Source organism: Oryctolagus cuniculus, chromosome 19, assembly GCF_051225735.1.
Source record: "Oryctolagus cuniculus isolate XC-2025 breed Fujian yellow rabbit chromosome 19, ASM5122573v1, whole genome shotgun sequence".
Lineage (NCBI taxonomy): Eukaryota > Metazoa > Chordata > Mammalia > Lagomorpha > Leporidae > Oryctolagus > Oryctolagus cuniculus.
The window spans coordinates 53,877,496-53,897,212 of record NC_142885.1 but is presented as its reverse complement, the minus strand read 5'-3'; the positions used below and the strand labels follow the sequence as shown (position 1 = coordinate 53,897,212).

The window sequence follows — 19,717 nt, the reverse complement described above, 5'->3', positions numbered from 1 at the left end:
AGGTATCAAATTTTAGAAGAGACATAGACAAGTCAGTCCACATTTGGGAAAGGAGCCCAGGACAGAACTATGTGAATAATGGTCAAACAAGTTAGAAAGCTGCAAAGAACTGCAATTAGGAGTTTGATCATGGAGTCAGACTGCCTGGGTTTAATCCTAGCTCTGCCAATTATTTCTGATTAGCATAACACCTATCTCCAAAGATAAACAATGTCAAGTGATTAGCATACTACTGGTATAAATGAAGCCCTCAATACGTGTTAGCTACTGCTGGAGTTAAGAAAGCAAAGTGTTACAGAGATATTGGTAATGAGCTCATAGGTTATGGCGAATATTAAAGGAATCAACACGTGTCAACTCCTTGTCATGAAGCTGATAGCTGTTATTACCTGCAGTTTGAGGGTTGGTCTAAGGTTTCTAGGGATAGGTCTGGGTTGGAGATAAAAATAGAGGGTGAGGCCAGCATCCCATATGAGCGCCGGTTTGAATTCTGGATGCTCTGCATCTGATCCAGCTCCCTGTTAAGGCATCTGGGAAAGCAGCAGCAGTTGGCTCAAGTACTTGGGCCTCTGCCACTTACTGGGGAGACCCGGATAGAGTCACAGCCCCCACCCCCACCCCACCTCAACCATTCTGACCACTTGAAGAACAAACCAGTGAATGGACGATCTCTTTCTCTGTCCCTCTGCCTTTGTTTCTGTTCCTCTGCCTTTGAAATAAACAACATACATCTTCCAAAACTTAAAAATGCTTTCTGGTTTGGGTTAAGATCTACAGAGCCTTTGGATCAAGTTATGCCCTAAAGAAGAAAGTCGGTTGTAGCTGGTGGCCCTGCAGACATCCCCTGGGGCTCTCACTCTGGGCTCACCTGGGCCCGGGTGACTTGCCAGGGCTGTTGAGGAACAACTCAACTGTGTTCTTGGCCACGGGCACTTAAGCTTGTCCTCATGCAGGGTTCTGATCCAAGATACTGATGTGGCTCCTCAAGGCAGTGCTGGGGATGCCACTCAAGCCTGCTGGAGAACTGCCCTATGCACAATCACTTAGGAACCATTCAGAGTGGATTCGCTTCCGGATGAGTCCTTTCTGCCCTTTGCGCCTCCCACTGCCACTGTGTGAAGAGGGCCTGGGTATCCTGACCCTTAGGGATCCTGTGGCACCCTGGACAGCTCCCTGGGGAGCAGTCCACCGCCAGGGGGCAGCTTCTGAGGGAGGAACACACCTTGCGCGCCCGCGGCTGCTCCAGGGCTCGCTCTCTGGCCAGGAGGAGGGAGAGACGGAGTGACAGGGACGCAGGGGGGCGGTGGAGGGTTGGGGTGCGCTTGGCGGGTGCGAGCCGCCGGGGTGTGAGTCAGCGCGCGGTGGGGGGGCCGAGGCGCTCGGTGAATAGTCACGGAGTCTCTCACTCACGCTCAGCTCCTCCACCCATCCCGTCCACAGCGTGGCTACCGCGGTCCCGGCTGTGTGCGTCTGTTTCTCGTGATGGCGAGGGGAGGAGGGAGTGTCCCTGTCGGTACTTCTGTAGCCAGGTTAGGGGCTTTCTCCTCCCCACCCACCGCTGTGTGGGGCGTTGGGGGTGTGTCCAGGTCAGGGCGCGCAAGCTGTGTGCGCGCGTGAGGATGTGTGGGTCAGTGCGGTGGGGCCGAGTCTGGTTTGGATGTTGGCGCAATCTCGACCTGGGTTTCCAGCCCTGGGCATCTGGAGGCCGGCGTGGTGGCGATGTCCAGCCTCCTGGCGAGGTACACTGTGCGCCTCGGCACCCTCCCCTCGCCGCCCCGGGCTGGCCATGGCTCTTTAGGGAGCGGCCGGCGTGGGAAAGGGACAGAGGAAGTGTGTCCCTGGCAGGGAAGAGAGACAGGGGGCGCAGGGGGCGGGCCAGGTCCCCGGGCGCGGCGCGGGCTCGGGGGACCCGCGCGGCTGACGTCAGGCGACTCCTTAAATAGAGCCGGCAGCGCGCTCCGCTCGGCATTTCCCGAGGAGCCGGAACGCGGCCGGAGCCAGCGCCACCGTCCGGTCCGCCCGTCACTGGCACAGCCACGCCGCGGCCGAGCGTTCCGTGCGCGGCGCTCCGAGGATCCAGAATGGGGCTTCGGGCGCTGGGCGCGCTCCGGACGCGGCGCACGTAAGAGCCGAGGAGCGCCAGGAGCCGCCCCGCTGCCCGGAGCCCCGTCGCCTAGGACTGGGAGATGTGGGGAATACCGCCGCCTGTTCCCCGAGGAGCCGCCGCCCCCGGGATCCCCGGGTACGGTGCGCGCCCCGGCCAGCAGCGCCCGGAGAAGGCGGCGCGCCCTACGCCTGACCCGCGCGCCCCGGACAGCGCCGCGCAAGCCCTCTAGGCGACCGCAGGGCCACAGCAGCTCCGCCGCAGGTGCCCCTCGGAAACCATGACCCCCGGCGCGGGCCCATGGAGCCATGGCCTATAGGGTCCTGGGCCGCGCTGGGCCACCTCAGCCGCGGAGGGCGCGCAGGCTGCTCTTCGCCTTCACGCTGTCGCTGTCCTGCACTTACCTGTGCTACAGCTTCCTGTGCTGCTGCGACGTCCTGGGCCGGAGCCGCCTCCTCGGCGCGCCTCGCTGCCTCCGCGGCCCCAGCGCGGGCGGCCAGAAACTTCTCCCGAAGTCCCGCCCTTGCGATCCCCCCGGGCCGACGCCCAGCGAGCCGAGCGCTCCCAGCGCGCCGGCCGCCGCCGCCGTGCCCGCCCCTCGCCTCTCGAGTTCCAACCACTCTGGGTCGCCGAAGCTCGGCACCAAGCGGCTGCCCCAAGCCCTTATCGTGGGCGTGAAGAAGGGGGGCACCCGGGCCGTGCTGGAGTTTATCCGCGTGCACCCGGACGTGCGGGCCTTGGGCACGGAGCCCCACTTCTTCGACAGGAACTACGGCCGCGGGCTGGACTGGTACAGGTAAGCAGCGCACGCCCCGCTGAGCGCGCCGGGGCTCTCACGGCCTTGGAGCTGTCGCCTGCGTTTTGTCTTCTCCTGCGGGAGACTCTGGCAGGATTTACCTAGAACTTCCCGGTGATTAGCCAGACGCCCTTGCGCTGCAAAGGGCGTTCCCTGTAGCCATTGGCATGGCTGGATGGGAAGGCAGAGCCCTCACTGAGGGCTGAAGGGCTGGCCCCGTGACCAGCCTTCCCCGCGTGGAGCAGGGTGTCCGAGGAAGGGGCTGGCCAGAGCACACTGGCATCCCTACCCTGGGTAGGTCTTCCTGCTCCTTGGCACCTGAGGGACCCTGGGAAGCGGAAGTCAGGACAGAGATCCTTAGGGGCAGGGCTGTGTTTGGATGAGGCCCCTAGCTTTCAGGCCAAACGAGAGCGCAGCAGCCCAGGGCTCCCGATGAGAAAGATCTCTTAGGGAATCCCAGGCCCAGTGCCCAGGTCTCTGCTGCTGCACCTGGGCTGAAATCCCCCGACCCTGGGCCAGTGGTCTTAGTGGGAAGAGACCTGGATTCAAGTCTTGGTTCTGTTGCTTAGTTTGAGCAAGTTTGACACTCTCCCAATCTCTGTTTTCTCATTCATCCCAATGGGCAGCAAAACAGACTTTTGTCTTGGCTACCTCCAAGTGCTTTGCTCCAGAGGTGTAGAAAAGACATTTCTCATTGGGTGATGCTTGCAGAACAGTAGCGGGGGAATGGGATGAGGAATCCTGGTGGGCATCTCAGGTGAGGGTTGACCAGGGCTCCCCGGGCAGCCAGTCACTCCCTACCACACTGCCAGGGGTGGCTTACCTGGTCTGAGAGTGTCTGGACCCACATTGAGCCTCCGCTCCTCGTGGCACAGCTGCCTCCTGAGCCCTGCATGGCGCAGAAGCCTAGGACAGCTGGCCTGTGGCCATCCCTGCAGGTGGCAACATGTACGGACCGCCCAGGACACAGGATGCTCACCACTGAACTGACCCCTAGAAGACGTCCTAGCATCATCTGCGTAGTGAGAACTGTGGGGGGAACACCACAGCAGCCAAGGCTATTATTTTTGCAGAAGTCAACCCTGTAGGCAGTAGAGGTCATGTGCATGTTGGAGAAAGCCCAATTTCATAGGAAAGAAGACCCCATTGGGCTTCTTCATGGGGGTCCTGGATTTGTAAGAAGAGAGCACTACAGAGGCTGACTTGCATCTTTGCCAGGGATCCCCGGCCTGTAGTGGCTGTGGTTTGGGGACAAGGCGTGGGGCATGCATCCCTCTCAGTAGGCAGGCACACAGGGGATAGGCCTGCGGGTGGCCCCTGCACTGTGATGCTGGTGAAAGAACACAGTGGTGCACAGTGGTGGGTTTGGTTCTGTGCCAAGGCTGTTGGCCCACCATGCTTTGCAAGCTATAACCCACAGACATCCCATGCAGGTATATGGACGGGAGAAGCAAGCACACTGAACAGCCGAGACTTGCCAGAGTGGGCCCGCCATGGCCACATTCACATGCATGCTGGGGCTTCCTGGATGGAAATGCTGAAGACCATTACGGAACCTTTAGCCAATGTGAAGCGCCTTTCAAGTGCAAAGCAGCAAGGCTCTGAGCGTCCGGCTTTTAGATGGTGTGGTCTCCAGTAAACACCTGTGCTCTGAACGCAGCCCCCCACCCCCTTCTCCTCTCTCCACCACCACCAAACAACATAGCTCAGGCTTGCTTCCCAGAGCCCGTGTCATTCAGGGATGGCTGCTTTTTATTTTTAACCTTGGCATGTGTGATGCTAAGCCAGCTTAGCTGTGAACCTTAGAGATGGGAGCCATGTCTTTCTTTCCTTTTTTTTTTTTTTTTTTAGCACATTTGGATTCTGCTAAAATTCTCAGCTGAGTCTTGGTAGGTTTTATTTAACATCAAGCACGCTGACAGCTCCTGTTCTCTCTCTTTTCCTCCCTACTTTCTTCTTTTGTGTTTCTAAAAGGAAGATTGTCCAGAGGTCTGGTCATAATTGCCTTATCGCCATCACTTGCCTGGGAATGCTGGGAGCCTACAGCATCAGCACAGGGCTGTGTGGTTTGTGTTTCTTGCAGTTACAAATTGACACTCTCTGAGTCAAGGGTTTCAGTTGTGGATTGCCATTTCTGCACAAGTTACAACTGCCCTGTTTAGATGCTATTTCCTGAATCTCCAGGATAGTCCTCTGTGTATATTTTTTTAAAGATTTATTTATTTATTTGAAAGTCTGAGTTACACAGAGAGAGGAGAGGCAGAGAGAAAGAGGTCTTCCATCTGATGATTCACTCCCTAGTTGGCCGCAATGGCCAGAGCTGTGCCAATCCAAAGCCAGGAGCCAGGAGCCAGGAGCTTCTTCCAGGTCTCCCAAGTAGTACAGGGGCCCAAGGACTTGGGCCATCTTCTACTGCTTTCCCAGACCATAGCAGGGAGCTGCATCAGAAGAGGAGCAGCTGGGACTAGAACCAGCGCCCATACGGGATGCCGGCTCTTCAGGCCAGGGCATTAACCCGCTGCGCCACAGCGCCAGCCCCCTCTGTGTGTATTTGGCCCTTTATTATCACTCCAGTAATGAACATTAGTTGAAGAAATGATGGAGATTTCTGAGATCAGTCTCCTTTTCTTCCGGAATTCCATGAGTCCGGTATGACAGGTGACAGTGTGCTCCTCTGTCTGCCCACGACCCTCATTATTTCACGGCTTGCTGTCACAAAGCCAGTGTCCACCACATACACGTGGCCAAGGAGCTCTTGTATGCTCCATTGTGCTGGACTGGGTTTCCCCAAAGTGTAGCTGCAGAGTTGCTGATGGTGGCTCTTACTATGATCTGCCTATGGTAAAGCGATAACTTTCTGGGTCAGGAGATCCAAATCCAGATAGACGATGAAAAAAATCAAAATTTTTACCCTCAACCCAAAGGAGAAATTTCTTCCCATGGGCAGATGGAGATTCAATGTTGAAGGCAAACAATATAGCCAGAGAAATGGTATCAGCGTAGGAGAATGGGACACAGAACTTGTATACACTTCATTGCCTCCAGCTTGAGTTTCCTTTTGGGAACCAGCCCAGCAGGCCACCCTCACAGAGCCCAGCCCTCTGCAGTAGGATCCTTCCCATCCAATACCTTTCTGGATTTGTTCTCCAATGCCTCCCTCACCTGAGAAGCTGGCCTGGGTTCTCCGCTCCAAGTTTCCTCGCCAAGGTAGCAGCAGGTCCCACAGGGTAGATAGGACCCACTAGCTACCTGGACAGGTAGACACAGTGAAACCAGGCTGATGAGGGAACCAGGATAGGACTGTGGCTGAAGAACAGAGGTGGCCACCAATTGCTGTGTGATTTGAAAACAGGTGGCCCCTGTCGGCCCTGACTGTTTTGTCGTCAAATGGGATCTGTTGTCATTCTACTGGAAGCATGTTTGAAAGAATAAATGGGACACTTTATGCAGAGGTGACCTGGACATTTCTTTGGCCTATGAAGATATGGCAGTAATTTATCACCAACACCACTATTACAACTACCACCGCACCACCAGCGCTCCTGTTATCACTACTCAAACCATTAGTAAACCATTAGTTTCTGTTCCTGCTGCGGCTACTAAATGGGGCTAAAGAATTTCTTGCTAGAAAAATTGTTTTCTACTTTCCCCCTTTTTAAAAAGATTTGTTTATTTATTTGAAAGTCAGAGTTACGTAGAGAGAGGAGAGAGAGGCAGAGAGAGAAAGAGAGGTCTTCCATTCGCTGGTTCACTCCCCAGTTGGCCGCAACAGCTGGAGCTCTGCCAATCCCAAGCCAGGAGCCAGGAGCTTCTTCTGGGTCTCCGACATGGGTGCAGGAGCCCAGGGACTTGGGCCATCTTCCACTGCCTTCCCAGGCCATAGTAGAGAGCAGAGAGCTGGATTGGAAGTGGAGCAGACAGGACTTGAACCAGCGCCCACATGGGATGCTGGCACTGCAGGTGGCAGCTTTGCCCATTACACCACAGCGCCCTCTCCGCATTTTTCTTTCCTTTCTGCTTCCTCCCCCCGCCCCCTTCCTTCCTTGTGCATTGATAAAAAGTCACTTCGCATGTCTGGGTGGCAGTTTGCTCATGTCTGCTCACGCCTGACCTGCTTTACAGACTTGTGGAAATCAAGTAAGACAATCGATGTAAAAATATTTTCCCAAACTTAATGTCATATTCAGGATGTCATTGTGTTACTCAGGTTTGGATGCAAGGCAGACTATCCAGTGTCGCCTTTTTACAGGGACATAGTTGTGCCGTGTCCAGTAGTTTTCACAGTCTCTGGGGAAGCTGAATTTTGTCTCAATTGCTTTCATTTTGCTAGTGTTTCAGGATGCCAGGGGCGTGTGTGTGTGTGTGAGTGTGTGTGTGAGTGTGTGAGTGTGTGTGTGTGTGTGGAGAGGCAGTGAATCTTTTCCAAATGTATTAAAATGCCAGCCAGAGCAAGTTAATATGTGATAATTGACTGTGTACTCCGGTGTCCAAATTTTGATAGATGACCCTGTTCTGTACGTTTTAGACTCCATTTCACAACTCCGGTTATTTATTTGTTCAGCATCCATGGTGTTCCTGATATGATGTAAGGAAAGAAGACACAGTATTTGCCCCAGAGGCAACAATCTAAATAAGAAAGAAAATAAAAAGCACAGAATGAGATCTCTCCCATGAGCAAACTTGTTTCAATCAAGGATTAAGATTCTAATAGCAAAGCCAAACGCAGGAAGAGTGAACTTCAGGAAGAAATAAAACCAAAGGCAGAAGGCAAATTTCTACAAAGTAGTTAATGCAAAGGCGTCACCATCTTTTAACCAACTGGTCAATGTGGGAAGCAGATTGACCTGTGCTCACTGTGCACAGGTGCACGTGTGGTGCAGACCCCAAACGTGTATGCACACCCGTGATCGCAGTGTCTGTGCAGACTTGTGCTTGTTAAGGGAGTTTCCCTACCTTCATTCAGAAGAATGTCACACACGCTGATGAAACAAAACCTTTGAGTCCAAAATCCCCCATCCATCTTGTAGCTCTCCGTCAGCCTGCCAGCACACTGGAGATATCATAGTTAGTTCCAGCACGTACACAGTTCTTGTCAGGCATCGTGGAATATTTGGAATGGGCAAGCGCAACAGTCATTGCTCCAGGAGGCTGTTTGGAAGAGCTGGTTTTGCCTCCCCATGGAGTTTTGAGGGACAGCGGGGGAAGCTGGGGATGAAAAACGAGCTTTCCCCAAAGCCTTTGCTGTGTGGACGATGAGGTGCAGAAGACCCCCAATAGCCCCAGGGCTGGCTTTTCAGCCAGCACTCATTGTTAAGGTTGTTTGAGACATGATGCTGTGACAATAGCACTGACCAGAGATTCTAGGAGGCAAATTTTCCCCCCACAATTTAACACCTGGATGGTGTCTTAATGTCAGTGGGAGATGAGGCTTCAGTGTCTCCTAGAACCCCTCTTCCCTTGTAGATGCTCTTTGTCTTCCAGAGGTGGCTTCCCCAGCCAGCCTGAGCCCGACCTGGACCTTGTAAAGAGCCAGCAACTCCACGACGAATGCCTGACCCAGCAGCAGGCCTCTGAGACCCCCAGCTGGGGTCCCTTCTGATTGGTCAAGGAGCTGTACTCATTGGAATGCCACCCATGCCATCTCTTTGAAAACATCTCTCTTAAAACTGGGGAAAGCGTGGGACTGATCCTCACCAGGAGGGGCCAAGATGCGGGGGTTGGGGGGAGCTTGCTCTCCACCAGCCACAGAAGGAGGCCCTCACCGTACCTCCCACATACTAGGAGGCACATGGCAAGACCCTCTTAGGCTCTGGGCAGTCACTTCTCAACAGACTGCTGCTCCATGGCCCGGGTGCTTGGTAGTGCTGCATGCATCTGGAGTCCAGGGCTGTAGGGCAGACTTCTTCCCTTTGGTGAGACTTCCATGAATCATTTCTGAATGGTGGAGTGGCAGAGTGGGTGTGGAGGGGGGGGAAGCACACAAGCTCCCCATTGATCTGGATCCACTGGAGGACTTGGAGGAGGCTGTCTCTGTGTATGAGGCTCAGCCATTTGTTGTGAGTATGGCCAGAGGGGTCTGAAAGGTCACACAGCCAGTCTAAACCTGTAGGGCTCACCATTCCCACCAGAGCTAACTCCAGGGCGGGTTAATCCATTTATTTGTCAAACGCCCACCATTTGCCAGGCTTGGTGCCAGGCTGCCGTAGGCCAGCTCTGCTGCCACTTTGTTCTCCTAATGGGCTGCGCTGATGGCTGAAGTGCTTTGTAGTCCACGGGCAGCTTGACAGGGTGGGTAAAAGCCACCAGTGAGTGGAAGTAACTTAGCATTTCACAGGTAATTGCTGCCTGTCAAGCTGCACAGCTGGGCTGTTGGCCCAATGCTATACTCGCAGGGGGCTTTCTCAGTGGGATAATGGTCAGGGTGAGGGGCCGTGGGCTCTGATGGAGCCTGTTTGGTCAGTGGACAAGGGCCAGACGTGCTGGGTGGGTGATCTGGGATTAGAACATCACATGGATTTCCTGGCACAAGTCAACCAGGCATGTCTCCCCAAGTCGAGGAGCTGACAGTGTTTCCATGGCCACCAGCTCCCATGAGTGCTCCCCAAGAAGGAAGACGGGGTGTCTGCTCTGGGTGGACCATTTTCCAGGTGGAGGCAAGCGCCCACATTCTTGCGGGGGGGGGGGGCATGGTTTCCAGATTCCAGACATTCATGCACCATCTTCATGATACTTGCCAAAGCCTGGCATGACTTCTACTATTATTTTCTTAATATTAAAAAAATTAAGTGATAATTCTTTTGAAAAGTTTTATTTTTTTTACTTATTTCAATTTTATTTGAAAGACACACACAAAAAGACACAGATAGATACAGAGGCAGAGGGATCTTCCTTTACTGGTTCACTCCTCCCACTTCTTGGTCTGGGCCAAGCCAAATCCAGGAGCCTGGAATTCAATGTGGGTCTTCCACATGGTGGCAGGGACCCCAGTATCTGAGCCAGCACCCCCTGCTCCCTCCGTGGTGTGCCTTAGCAGGAGGCTGGATCAGAAGCGGAGCAGGGACTCTAACGTAGGCACTCGGGTGACCCCAGTGGTGCCTTAATCACTACACCAAACCCCTGCTTCTGCTTTCTTAATATTTTGTTAAAACCAGCTCATTTAAAACTTATAATTTTTCATAAAGAGGTAGTTCATTATCCCTTCAATTTGTGTATTGTAGAATCAATAGTGTATTCATTTCATGCAATTCAAAAGGGTACAAAGGGTATTCAGTGAAAATGAATCCTCTCCTTCCTGCCCTGTCTTTCGGCCATGATATTTCTCTTCCCAGGAGCAGCCATGGACACCTGGTTGGGTGCATCCTTCTAAAGGTAGAAGAATTTGTAGGCCTAACACATCCTATGCAAATATAGTTAAAACAAATTTTTTTTCAAAAGCAACTTTATTTGAAAACCACTCTAAGTGGAAAGCCTTCATCATGCACCATAATTAGAAAGTAACCATAAAAATAGGTAAATCAAAAGCAAAACCATATGATTGAGTTTCTGCTGTACTGTGTGGCTGGAATGTTCCAAGCCTGCAGAATCAGACTAACAACAGTTAAAGAAAGACGGATATTAACATGAGTTGTTCTCCTTGACGTAACCAGGAGGAATGATAGAGAAGTGGAAATGATCATAAACTTTCTCAACGTGTGATTCAACAGTACTCAGTAGGTCTGTGTAGTTTTGAAATGACCAAGATGGGGAACACATGGGATAGACATGTTGCTGGAGTTTGCAGAAAACCCGGCTTAGGTTTTAATGATGTTTCTAGCTTTTTGGATTCCTTTGATGTGTTAATGATTGAGAGAGACAAGCCAAGAAAAAATCAGAACAAATTTGAGCATTAAGAGGAGGGTTTTCGTTTGCAATATTTAGAAGGGAGTATACCTTCAGAAGAATGGGGTTTCCTAGAGAAAGGATTTAGCAGGCATAGAAAGGAAGAAAAATGAACCCACAGGGTCACTAGGGGTTTCTCATTATTTGCCTGGTGGAAAATCCACAGCCTCCCCACAACTATCGATTATCGTATCTACCGTGATTGTTACACATCTGCAGGCATCTTGGTGCCCCAGATGTCAGAGAGAAGGTTGTTTCCAACAGAGAGTCAGTCACTGGTGGGAAAGGATTTCAAGGCTTTTGTTTTGTTTTATTTCGGTGTTCATGTGAGACAGGATGTGCCTTTTTAAAATCTCAGAATGTAGAGTCAGTGTTGTGGTGCAGCGGGTTAGGCTGCTGCTTCCAATGCCGACTCCTGTATCGGAGTGCAGGTTTGAGTCCGGGCTGCTCCACTTCCCCTCAGGCTCTCTGCTGATGCACCTGGGAAAGCAGTGGAGGAAGGCTCAAGTGCTTGGGCCCCTGTCACCCACGTGGGAGACCCGGATGGATTTCCAGGATCCTGGCTTCAGTCTGGACCAGCTCTGGCCATTGCAGCCTTTTGGGAAGTGAACTGGTGGATGAAAGATCTCTCTCTCTCTCTCCATCTCTTTCTGTCTCTCCCCTTCTTTCTCTGTCCTTATGGCTTTCAAATAGACTAAAACAAATCTCAAATGCCAAATTGCTTTCCTTGCATTCTCTGATACATGGAATGAGGTGTACACGTGGGGCACGCACAGTCGGTTTTGCTTTCTCGGGCAATTTCATCTCATTGAATCAAGAGCAGAAGACAGTGTAGTTTCTTTTATAAATATGTATTTATTTGTTTTCATTTTATTTGATAGGCAGAGAAACAGACGAGGGAAACCTTCCACCCACTGGTTTGCTCTCCAAATGCCCGCAACAGCCAGGGTTGGACCAGGCTGAAGCCAGGAGCTGCGAACTCCATATGGGTCTGCCACTTGAGTGGGAGGAGCCCAAGTAGTTAAGCTGTCACCTGCTGCCTCCTAGGGTGTGCATTAGCAGGAAACTCAATCAGAAGTGGAGGAGCCAAGACTCGAACTTGTCAGGTACGAGATGAAGGCATCCCGAGTGGTGTCTTAACTGCTGCACCAAATGCCTGCCCAATGTAGTTTATTGTGTACTTTCTTTTAATTATACAAAAGGATCCCTAACAGGGAATATGGTCCCAAATTCGACTAACATAGGCATGTTGGAGCTTTTCTGTGACAACAAGGCTCCCCTGGCGTTGACTTTGAGTGGGCAGATAGTCATCAACATGGATGGGGCAGTGACTTCCTGCCAGTTCAGTTCCCCCTGGCCTTCCTGCTTACTGCTGGGCAGAGGAGCCCAGGATCTACGTGGAGACTGGTGGGGAGGTGAGCAGGCATTGAATCTGTGCTTCATAGAGGAGCTGGAATCCCAAAGAAACAACAAAAGGATGGAGTATTCTCTCATGTTGGAGAGAAAGAGAGTAGGCTGTGGATGGATGGACTCACTGGTGGGAAAGCAGGATATGAAAACTTTGGTAGTCCCCCTTAGCCATGGGGATACATTCCAAGGGTGTATCTGAGGCTACAGATAGTCATGAGGCCTATGCATTCATGATTTTTCCTATAATACATACCTGTAATAAAGTTTAACTTACAAATTAGGCCCAGTAAGACATCAACGACAATAGCTAGTAATAAAATAGGACAATTATAACAAATAGTATAATAAAAGCTATGTGAGTGTGATCTCTCTTTCTCTCTCTCTCAAAATATCTTATTACGCTTTCATCTTTTAATTTAAAAGAAGCACTTTATGACTTCTCTTTGGCCTATGTGAATTACCAGCATTCATGCTCTTGCATGTTGGGGCCGCTATTAAGTACAATAGGGGTTATTTGAACACAACTACTGCAATGCTGCAGCAGTCTGATAACTAAGACAGCTACTGAGTGACTAACGGACAGGTGAGGTGTACACTGTGGATTCTCTGGGCAAAAGTAAGATTCCTGTCCCACATGGGATGTAGCGGAACAGTGTGAGATTCTGTCATACTACTCAAAATGGCATGCCATTTAAAACTTACAAATTGCTTATTTCTGGAGTTTTCTACGTAGTACTTTCAGATTGGGACTGACCACGGGTAACAGAAATTGCAAAAAAGCAAAGCTATGGGTAACTACCATAGGAGGAAGGACGCGGTTAAAAGCTCGTACTGTGGCATCAGGAGTCTGTTACACTCTCAGCCCCGCCACCTGGCAGATGTGTCCATCAGCCATCTGCTCTTTGCTTCTCTGTGCTTCTGTTTCCCTAAGTACACACTGAACCTGATTGTATTGACCACCACGTGGGTTTGCAGTGAGGATTCGATAAACAGTTACACACAGAAATGCTGTGAACATTTCTGGCACGTGGAAGGTGTTCCACTAGTGCTCATTGTCATTATTAGCCCTTGACGCCTTCGTCACACCCCGAGTGACCTCACTGCTGAGGACACAGAGGTGGTCAAACTCAGGTCCTGCCTCGTGGTTGGCGGGTGATGAGCGGTTCATGGAAAATGTGTCCACAAGGCAGGTGGGGCTGGTGACCACAACAGGGACACAAGGATAGTTGTAAGAGCATGGAGGGAGATGACATCCAACTGGGGGGATTTGGGAAAACTTCCTGGAGAAGGTGGTATGTTATTTGGGTCTTGATGGGCAGAAGTGCTTTCTTTAGACAAAGACGTTGGACAAAGGGCTGATGAAGAGTGTGGCTCTATGGAGCTGCTGATTGATGGCAGGCACGTTCATTCCACTATCCCACTTCTGATGACTGTCAAATCAGAAAGTAAGGTCGTGCAAGATCACGTGAGCTCTGCATTTATTGACCCTCTGCTATGTGCTGGACACTGTGCTAAGCCCTGAAAAGTGACACAAGACCGAGCGTTTTTCATTTCAAGAGCTGAAGGGGCACACAGCCCTGATGGTAAGAACTGCTAAAGGAGAGAAAGCTTCCATCATTTGTGAGGAGAAAGGGACCCCATCAAAGGTGGGCTAGAGAAGTTTCAGGAGAGATGACCCCCAAACCTTAGGTTGTTTGCACTTGCTCTGTCTTCCACCCAGATCGTTTTTGCCCCTGGAGCACTCCAGACCTCGTCACCTTTTTATCATGCAGGTTCCAGCTCAGATGTCACCTCCTCAGAGAGGCCTTCATCAGCTCCCTGGTCTCACCTTCCTCATCACTCCCTCCCTCTCCTCACCACCTAGTTTCATTCACTTCCGGCTTCTCTTTGCAATTCCAAAGTATCTTGTTCACTTTTAGATACTGTCTCCCCATCAGACTGAAAACTCCTTCTTGAGAGCGGGGATTTTGTCTCTCTTATTTGTGGCTGCATTTCTAGAGCTCAGAATGGTGCAGTTGATTTCTGTGGAGCACCTGCTGTGTGCCAGGCAGTATTGTAGTCGCTGCGGGGAGAGCAGTGAGACAGACAGACCAAAACTCCTTCCCTCAAGGTGCTTACTCTCTATGTGTGGGGAGGAGATGGCCAACAAGCAGGTAAGGAAAATATGTCTATGGCAGAAGCTGATCAGGAGATGTATAGGGAAGGAGGAGAGATTGGTACTTGGTGGGAGGAGGAGATTGAGGTTTTAAATGGGGAGGTTAGGGGAGGCGTCAGTGGAGAAGTGGAATTTTAGCAAAGACCTGAAGGAGTTGAGGGGCAAGCATGCTGTGATCTGAAGGAAGAAGATCCTAGCAGAGGGAAAAACATAAAAACAGGAAGTCTAAGGACAGCAGGGCAGCTGGTGTGATGGAGGGAAACCAAGGGGCCAGCGTGGCTGGAGTACAGTGAGCAAGGAGATGGATGGACCAGGGACCAAACGGAGCAGGACCTTGTAGGTTGTTGCGAGAACTTTGGCTTTTACCCTGAGCACAAGGCAGGGGTGGGGGGAGGTATTGGATAGTTTTGAATGAAGGGGGTCGTATGGTCTGCCTTGCATTTTAAAAGGATCTCTTGGATGGCTGTGGAGGGAAGTAAGGAGGGAAGCAGGAGTCTTGCAATGATAGCTGCAGGGGTGAGGGTGGAGGGAAGAGGGAGAGGTGGGCCATTGCTGGGGACCATCTGAAGGTTCAGTTGTGGGATTTGCTGGTGAACAGCATGGAGACGAAGTGTGAGAGAGAGGACTCGGGAAAGATGCTGATGGTGGTGAGGATGGTAATGGTGCCACTGCTGCTGCTGGCACTGATGATGGCATCTATCAAGGCCTTGTTATCATTCAGGCCCTCGGAAGTGACAGGCTGAGGTCTGAACCCAACACTTCCCAGTGCAACGCCTGGACTGCCGGGTCAAAGAAGAGAACACTCTATTCTACTGTAGCTTGAAGTCTTTACACCCAAACAGGTGGGTGATGGCAGGGTCCCCTTTCCTGTGAGATTCTTTTCTGGAGCTCTTTTGCATAATGGCAGAGTTTGTTTTTTTTTTTTTTTTTTTTTTTTTTGACAGAGTGGACAGTGAGAGAGAAAGAGAAAGGTCTTCCTTTTGCCCTTGGTTCACCCTCCAATGGCTGCCACCGGCGCACTGCGCTGATCCGATGGCAGGAGCCAGGTACTTCTCCTGGTCTCCCATGGGGTGCAGGGCCCAAGCACTTGGGCCATCCTCCACTGCACTCCCTGGCCACAGCAGAGAGCTGGCCTGGAAGAGGGGCAACCGGGACAGAATCCGGCGCCCCGACCGGGACTAGAACCCGGTGTGCCGGTGCCGCAAGGCGGAGGATTAGCCTAGTGAGCTGCAGCGCTGGCCATGGCAGAGGTCTTAGGGAACCCTTTGAGAGTGTTGAAGGTTGAATTAGCTCGACTCCAGCCCAGGAAAGGCACGTGTCACTCCAGCCTCATCGATATGCGCGACGGCAAGGTGGCTGCCTTGATGACATGACCAGATTTAAGGGGCTTGTGCGTGTGGTTTCCGTCAAAGAGAATTGAACACCCTAATGCCTTTCTGCAAGATAATCGGGATCCAAATCTCCCCTCTTCCCCAGAGCTGCTGAAGCAGTGGGAAATGTTCTCTGCTTTGGCAGCCTCTTTGCCGTGTGTTTCTGCTTTGATGGTTTTAATGAAGATATGAAATCATCTAACAGCTTTCATTTTGTTCGGGCGAGATGGCTTAAAGTGGAGGTAGCATTTCCTAGGATCAATCCCCATTTTCAGAAGTGGTTGGTTAAACTCTCTGCAGTTTATGGCCACTTCTCGCTGAAACAGTGTGGGATATGAATTATTAATTCCATGAAAAATGAGTTAAGTCATTGCAAAGCTCTGTGGTGGCACAATCCCCACTTTAGGTGCCCTTTCTCATATTTTCTCTAGAACAGACATCTCCATTAGCTAGAAATTCTTGGGAAACCTGGCCAGATCTCTGCACCAGGAGACAGGAAACTCGGCTCCATTCAGCCGTTCTTTCCTGCCAGGGTTGTAGAGGAGGAACCAGGCATACATGGCTCTGGGAGGTTCTTCAAGCAAAGTGACTGACAGATATCAAATTTGGATGTCATTCAGATAACAACTGTACAAGCAAGGCTGTCTATAGAACATGAATTTCTGAGCCCCTCTACTCTTTCCTGGTGACCGGTGCCAGAAATGAAAAGTGTGGAGAGGGATGGAGAGACTGAGCTGTTCTGAATGTGTTGTTGTGAGCTGGGAGCAGGGGCCGGGACATAGTTTCTATCCCGTGGAGAAGCAATTTAGAGCAATGAAGGAATCAGACTCAATAACCCTGAGGACTCTGTGGGATGTGCATGAAGGAGTGAAGTTGGCTGTGGGACCATAAGAATTAGAGACATTTGGACAAGCCTCATTTAGAGAGTGTACTTGTTCCACTTGGAGGAGACATCCAATAGTCACTTCCAACTGATTTTTTTTTTTTTTTTTGCTGTTCCTGTATTGTCAGATCTCCCAGCTGTTTTGTTCTACCAGAAAAGCCTTAGATATGACATTCTTTCTTTAAAAATGTAAACTCTCAATTTAAAATTGTCTCTCACTGATTCACAACTTTTATGGAACATTTTTAGACCAAGTAGAACAAGTCTGTGGGCTAGGTGTTACCTGGAATCTTTCATGGTACAGGGGAGGCCTTAGAAACAGGCCCTGCTGGCTTATCATCCTGCTTCTATAGTATATTCACTGTAGGATAGGTGGCTTCCTGATTCTAAGCCTGGGTTTCTTGTGTATAAGAAGAGCAGAGCATGCTTTCCTGCCTAGTAGGATGTTACAGTGATTCGATGGAGTAAGAAAGTGTCAGGTTTTATCATTACTGTTGTGGGCTCCCCTTCCAGGATGATGTGTTCGGGAGGCGTGTCATCACTAAGCTATGGCCATGCCAGGAAGACAAGAGGCACTCACTGTCACACGCGGGGCTTTGCCAACATGAGGAAAGCTGTGTTCTCGCCAGCTGACCAATGAGGAAGTAATGAATCTACAGCAAGGGTGACTCACTGTTGGAGAAATGCATCTGATGGCAGATGTGTGGACCCCAAGGAGGGAGCCAGAAATCTCCCTCGTTCTTTGTTGTCATTCAGGAATGGGCCCACAGAATGTAGGATTTTGAGTCTGTGATGCTGTCACTGTTCCATCCTGCTTCTCATGCGGTCCAGTCACTGCCGAGCTCACCAGGCCACCTTTAGAACCGCCCAGAGCCTCCTCCATCTATCTAACTGTTCTCTTGGCTTCAGCTACCTGGGGAGAGTAGAGGTGCTCAGAGGTTCGTGTCGCCTGCACAGGAGGTGATGTCCTGATTGTTGTGCTTAGGTCTGGATGGATGTCCCGCCTGGAAAGTGGGATTTTGCTAACAAGGAGAGGCTGAGAGATAAACAGAGGTGAACCATAAAGCTCAGCCCAGGCGAATTTCTGGTTAGCTAGCCTTGATTGGTAGATGGTACCTGCAGAGTGACAGCGATATTGGGATGTTGGGCAGAGAAAGCTGTAGGGAAGGCCGGCGCCGCGGCTCAATAGGCTAATCCTCCGCCTTGCGGCGCTGGCACACCGGGTTCTAGTCCCGGTTGGGGCGCCGGATTCTGTCCCGGTTGCCCCTCTTCCAGGCCAGCTCTCTGCTGTGGCCAGGGAGTGCAGTGGAGGATGGCCCAAGTGCTTGGGCCCTGCACTCCATGGGAGACCAGGAGAAGCACCTGGCTCCTGCCATCGGATCAGCGCGGTGCGCCTGCTGCAGCGCGCCAGCCGCGGCGGCCATTGGAGGGTGAACCAACGGCAAAAAGGAAGACCTTTCTCTCTCTCTCTCTCTCTCTCTCTCACTGTCCACTCTGTCTGTCAAAATAATAATAATAATAATAATAATAATAAAAAGAAAGCTGTAGGGAAAAGAAAGCGATAGAGCAGAGACAGCAGCTGCCCCTCCAGAGAACAACCACCTACCAAGTGATCTCGATGACACAATTCCCTTTAAAACAGAGTGATGCTCTGGAGTGAAGGGAAGTCTACAGGGATTGGTTAAATTGTAAGGACTGAGAGCCCGGATGCGTGAGGTGTTGGCAGAGGGTCTGGGATATCATGCAGGCTTTGTCTTGCCTCTGGGTAATCTGTCTGTAAGCTTCCCTAATCATGGGGCTGTCAAAATTCTTTCTAAAACCTAGCACATTGTTTCCCAACCGTCAGTCATCTGTGTACCATCCTCATGGCCTGTTTTGGGGTATATGAAGGTACTTCAGAAAATTCATGGAGAATGCAAGTAAAAGACAAGATTACTTTGGTGCCGAAGTTATTGAAACCCATGCATACGTTTTTATCATAGGCATTTTCTGTGAACTTGGGGAGGTTATAAACAAATAACTCTGTTTACTTTATGTCATATTTAAGCTTACCCAGACCTTTTACTCGAACACATTTGCTTAAAAATGAAAGCCCTATCCCTCTCCTCAGTGAGAGTCCTCATCTCATGGCGGAATGGAAAGTGGTCACAAAAACAAATGCAGGGAATGGTGCTGTGGTGCAGCGGGCTAACACCCTGGCCTGAAGCGCCAACATCCATATGGGTGCCGGTTCGAATCCCAGCAGCTCCACTTTTGATCCAGCTCCCTGCTATGGTGTGGTAAGGCAGTAGAAGATGGCTCAAGTCCTTGGGCCCCTGCACCCATATGGGAGACCCTGGCTCCTGGCTTCGGATTGGCACAGCTCCGGCCGTTGCAGTCATCTGGGGAGTGAACCAGTGGATGGAAGACCTCTCTCTCTCTCTCTCTCTCTCTCTCTCTTTCTGTAACTCTGGTTTTCAAATAAATAAATAAGTCTTTAAAAAAAATGCAATGAGAGCCAAACAGTGCAGTTCCATTCCAGCCAGATACTGCTGCCCGTGCCACGTGAAGGAGGCAGCCTCTTTCATGTTGAAGTGGGAGATCAAAAAGTATTAGAGAGGTGTTAGCAACATTTTAGCACTAAGTCCTCCACGATGTCATCGGAAGACTTGACTAGAATGAAAAAGGAGAGCTAATTGTTTCCTAGTGATGTGATTGGCTGGCCTTTAAAGTTGTGCCATGTACCATCTAAATTTTTTTAATCACTAATGGTAAAATTTTGACCTAAGCACCTAGGTTGCTCTTGCCTTGATGTCACTGTATCAGTTTTGTCATACGTGGTTGTCATGAACCATCAACAGCTTGGGAGAGACTGGCTGACATTACAAAGTCTGGGTAGTTTAAAAAGCTGTGATTCCAATTTAAATTGCAAATCGATGGGGGCATCATGGGAAAGCGAATGCAGACGTGAAGAACTGGAGGAAAAGATCCAACATTGCAATATTTTTAGATCTTTTCCCCCAGATCAGTTTTGCATAATTTGTATCTGGACTCGACGTTTGATAAGCTCCAATATCTGCTGTCTAATATATGACTGACCTGAGGGCTAGCGCAAACTTTCTTTACAATTCCAATTCAAATC

General features: G+C 50.7%; 1 protein-coding gene across 2 annotated transcripts in view; it reads left to right on the top strand.

Moving 5' to 3' along the window:
• Positions 1 to 2,405: 2,405 nt before the first annotated feature.
• Positions 2,406 to 19,717, top strand: part of HS3ST2 (heparan sulfate-glucosamine 3-sulfotransferase 2) — a 105,142-nt gene continuing 87,830 nt past the window's right edge. Inside the window, exons 1-2 of one of the 2 annotated variants that reach the window (XM_089321736.1) lie at positions 2,406 to 2,900; positions 4,334 to 7,566. In XM_089321736.1, coding sequence (XP_089177862.1) covers positions 2,413 to 2,900; positions 4,334 to 4,505 — 660 coding nt within the window. In that variant the 5' untranslated portion in view covers positions 2,406 to 2,412 and the 3' untranslated portion in view covers positions 4,506 to 7,566. Of the gene's footprint in view, positions 2,901 to 4,333; positions 7,567 to 19,717 lie in introns of those variants that run through there. The other variant, XM_002711823.6, reaches the window with a different exon arrangement.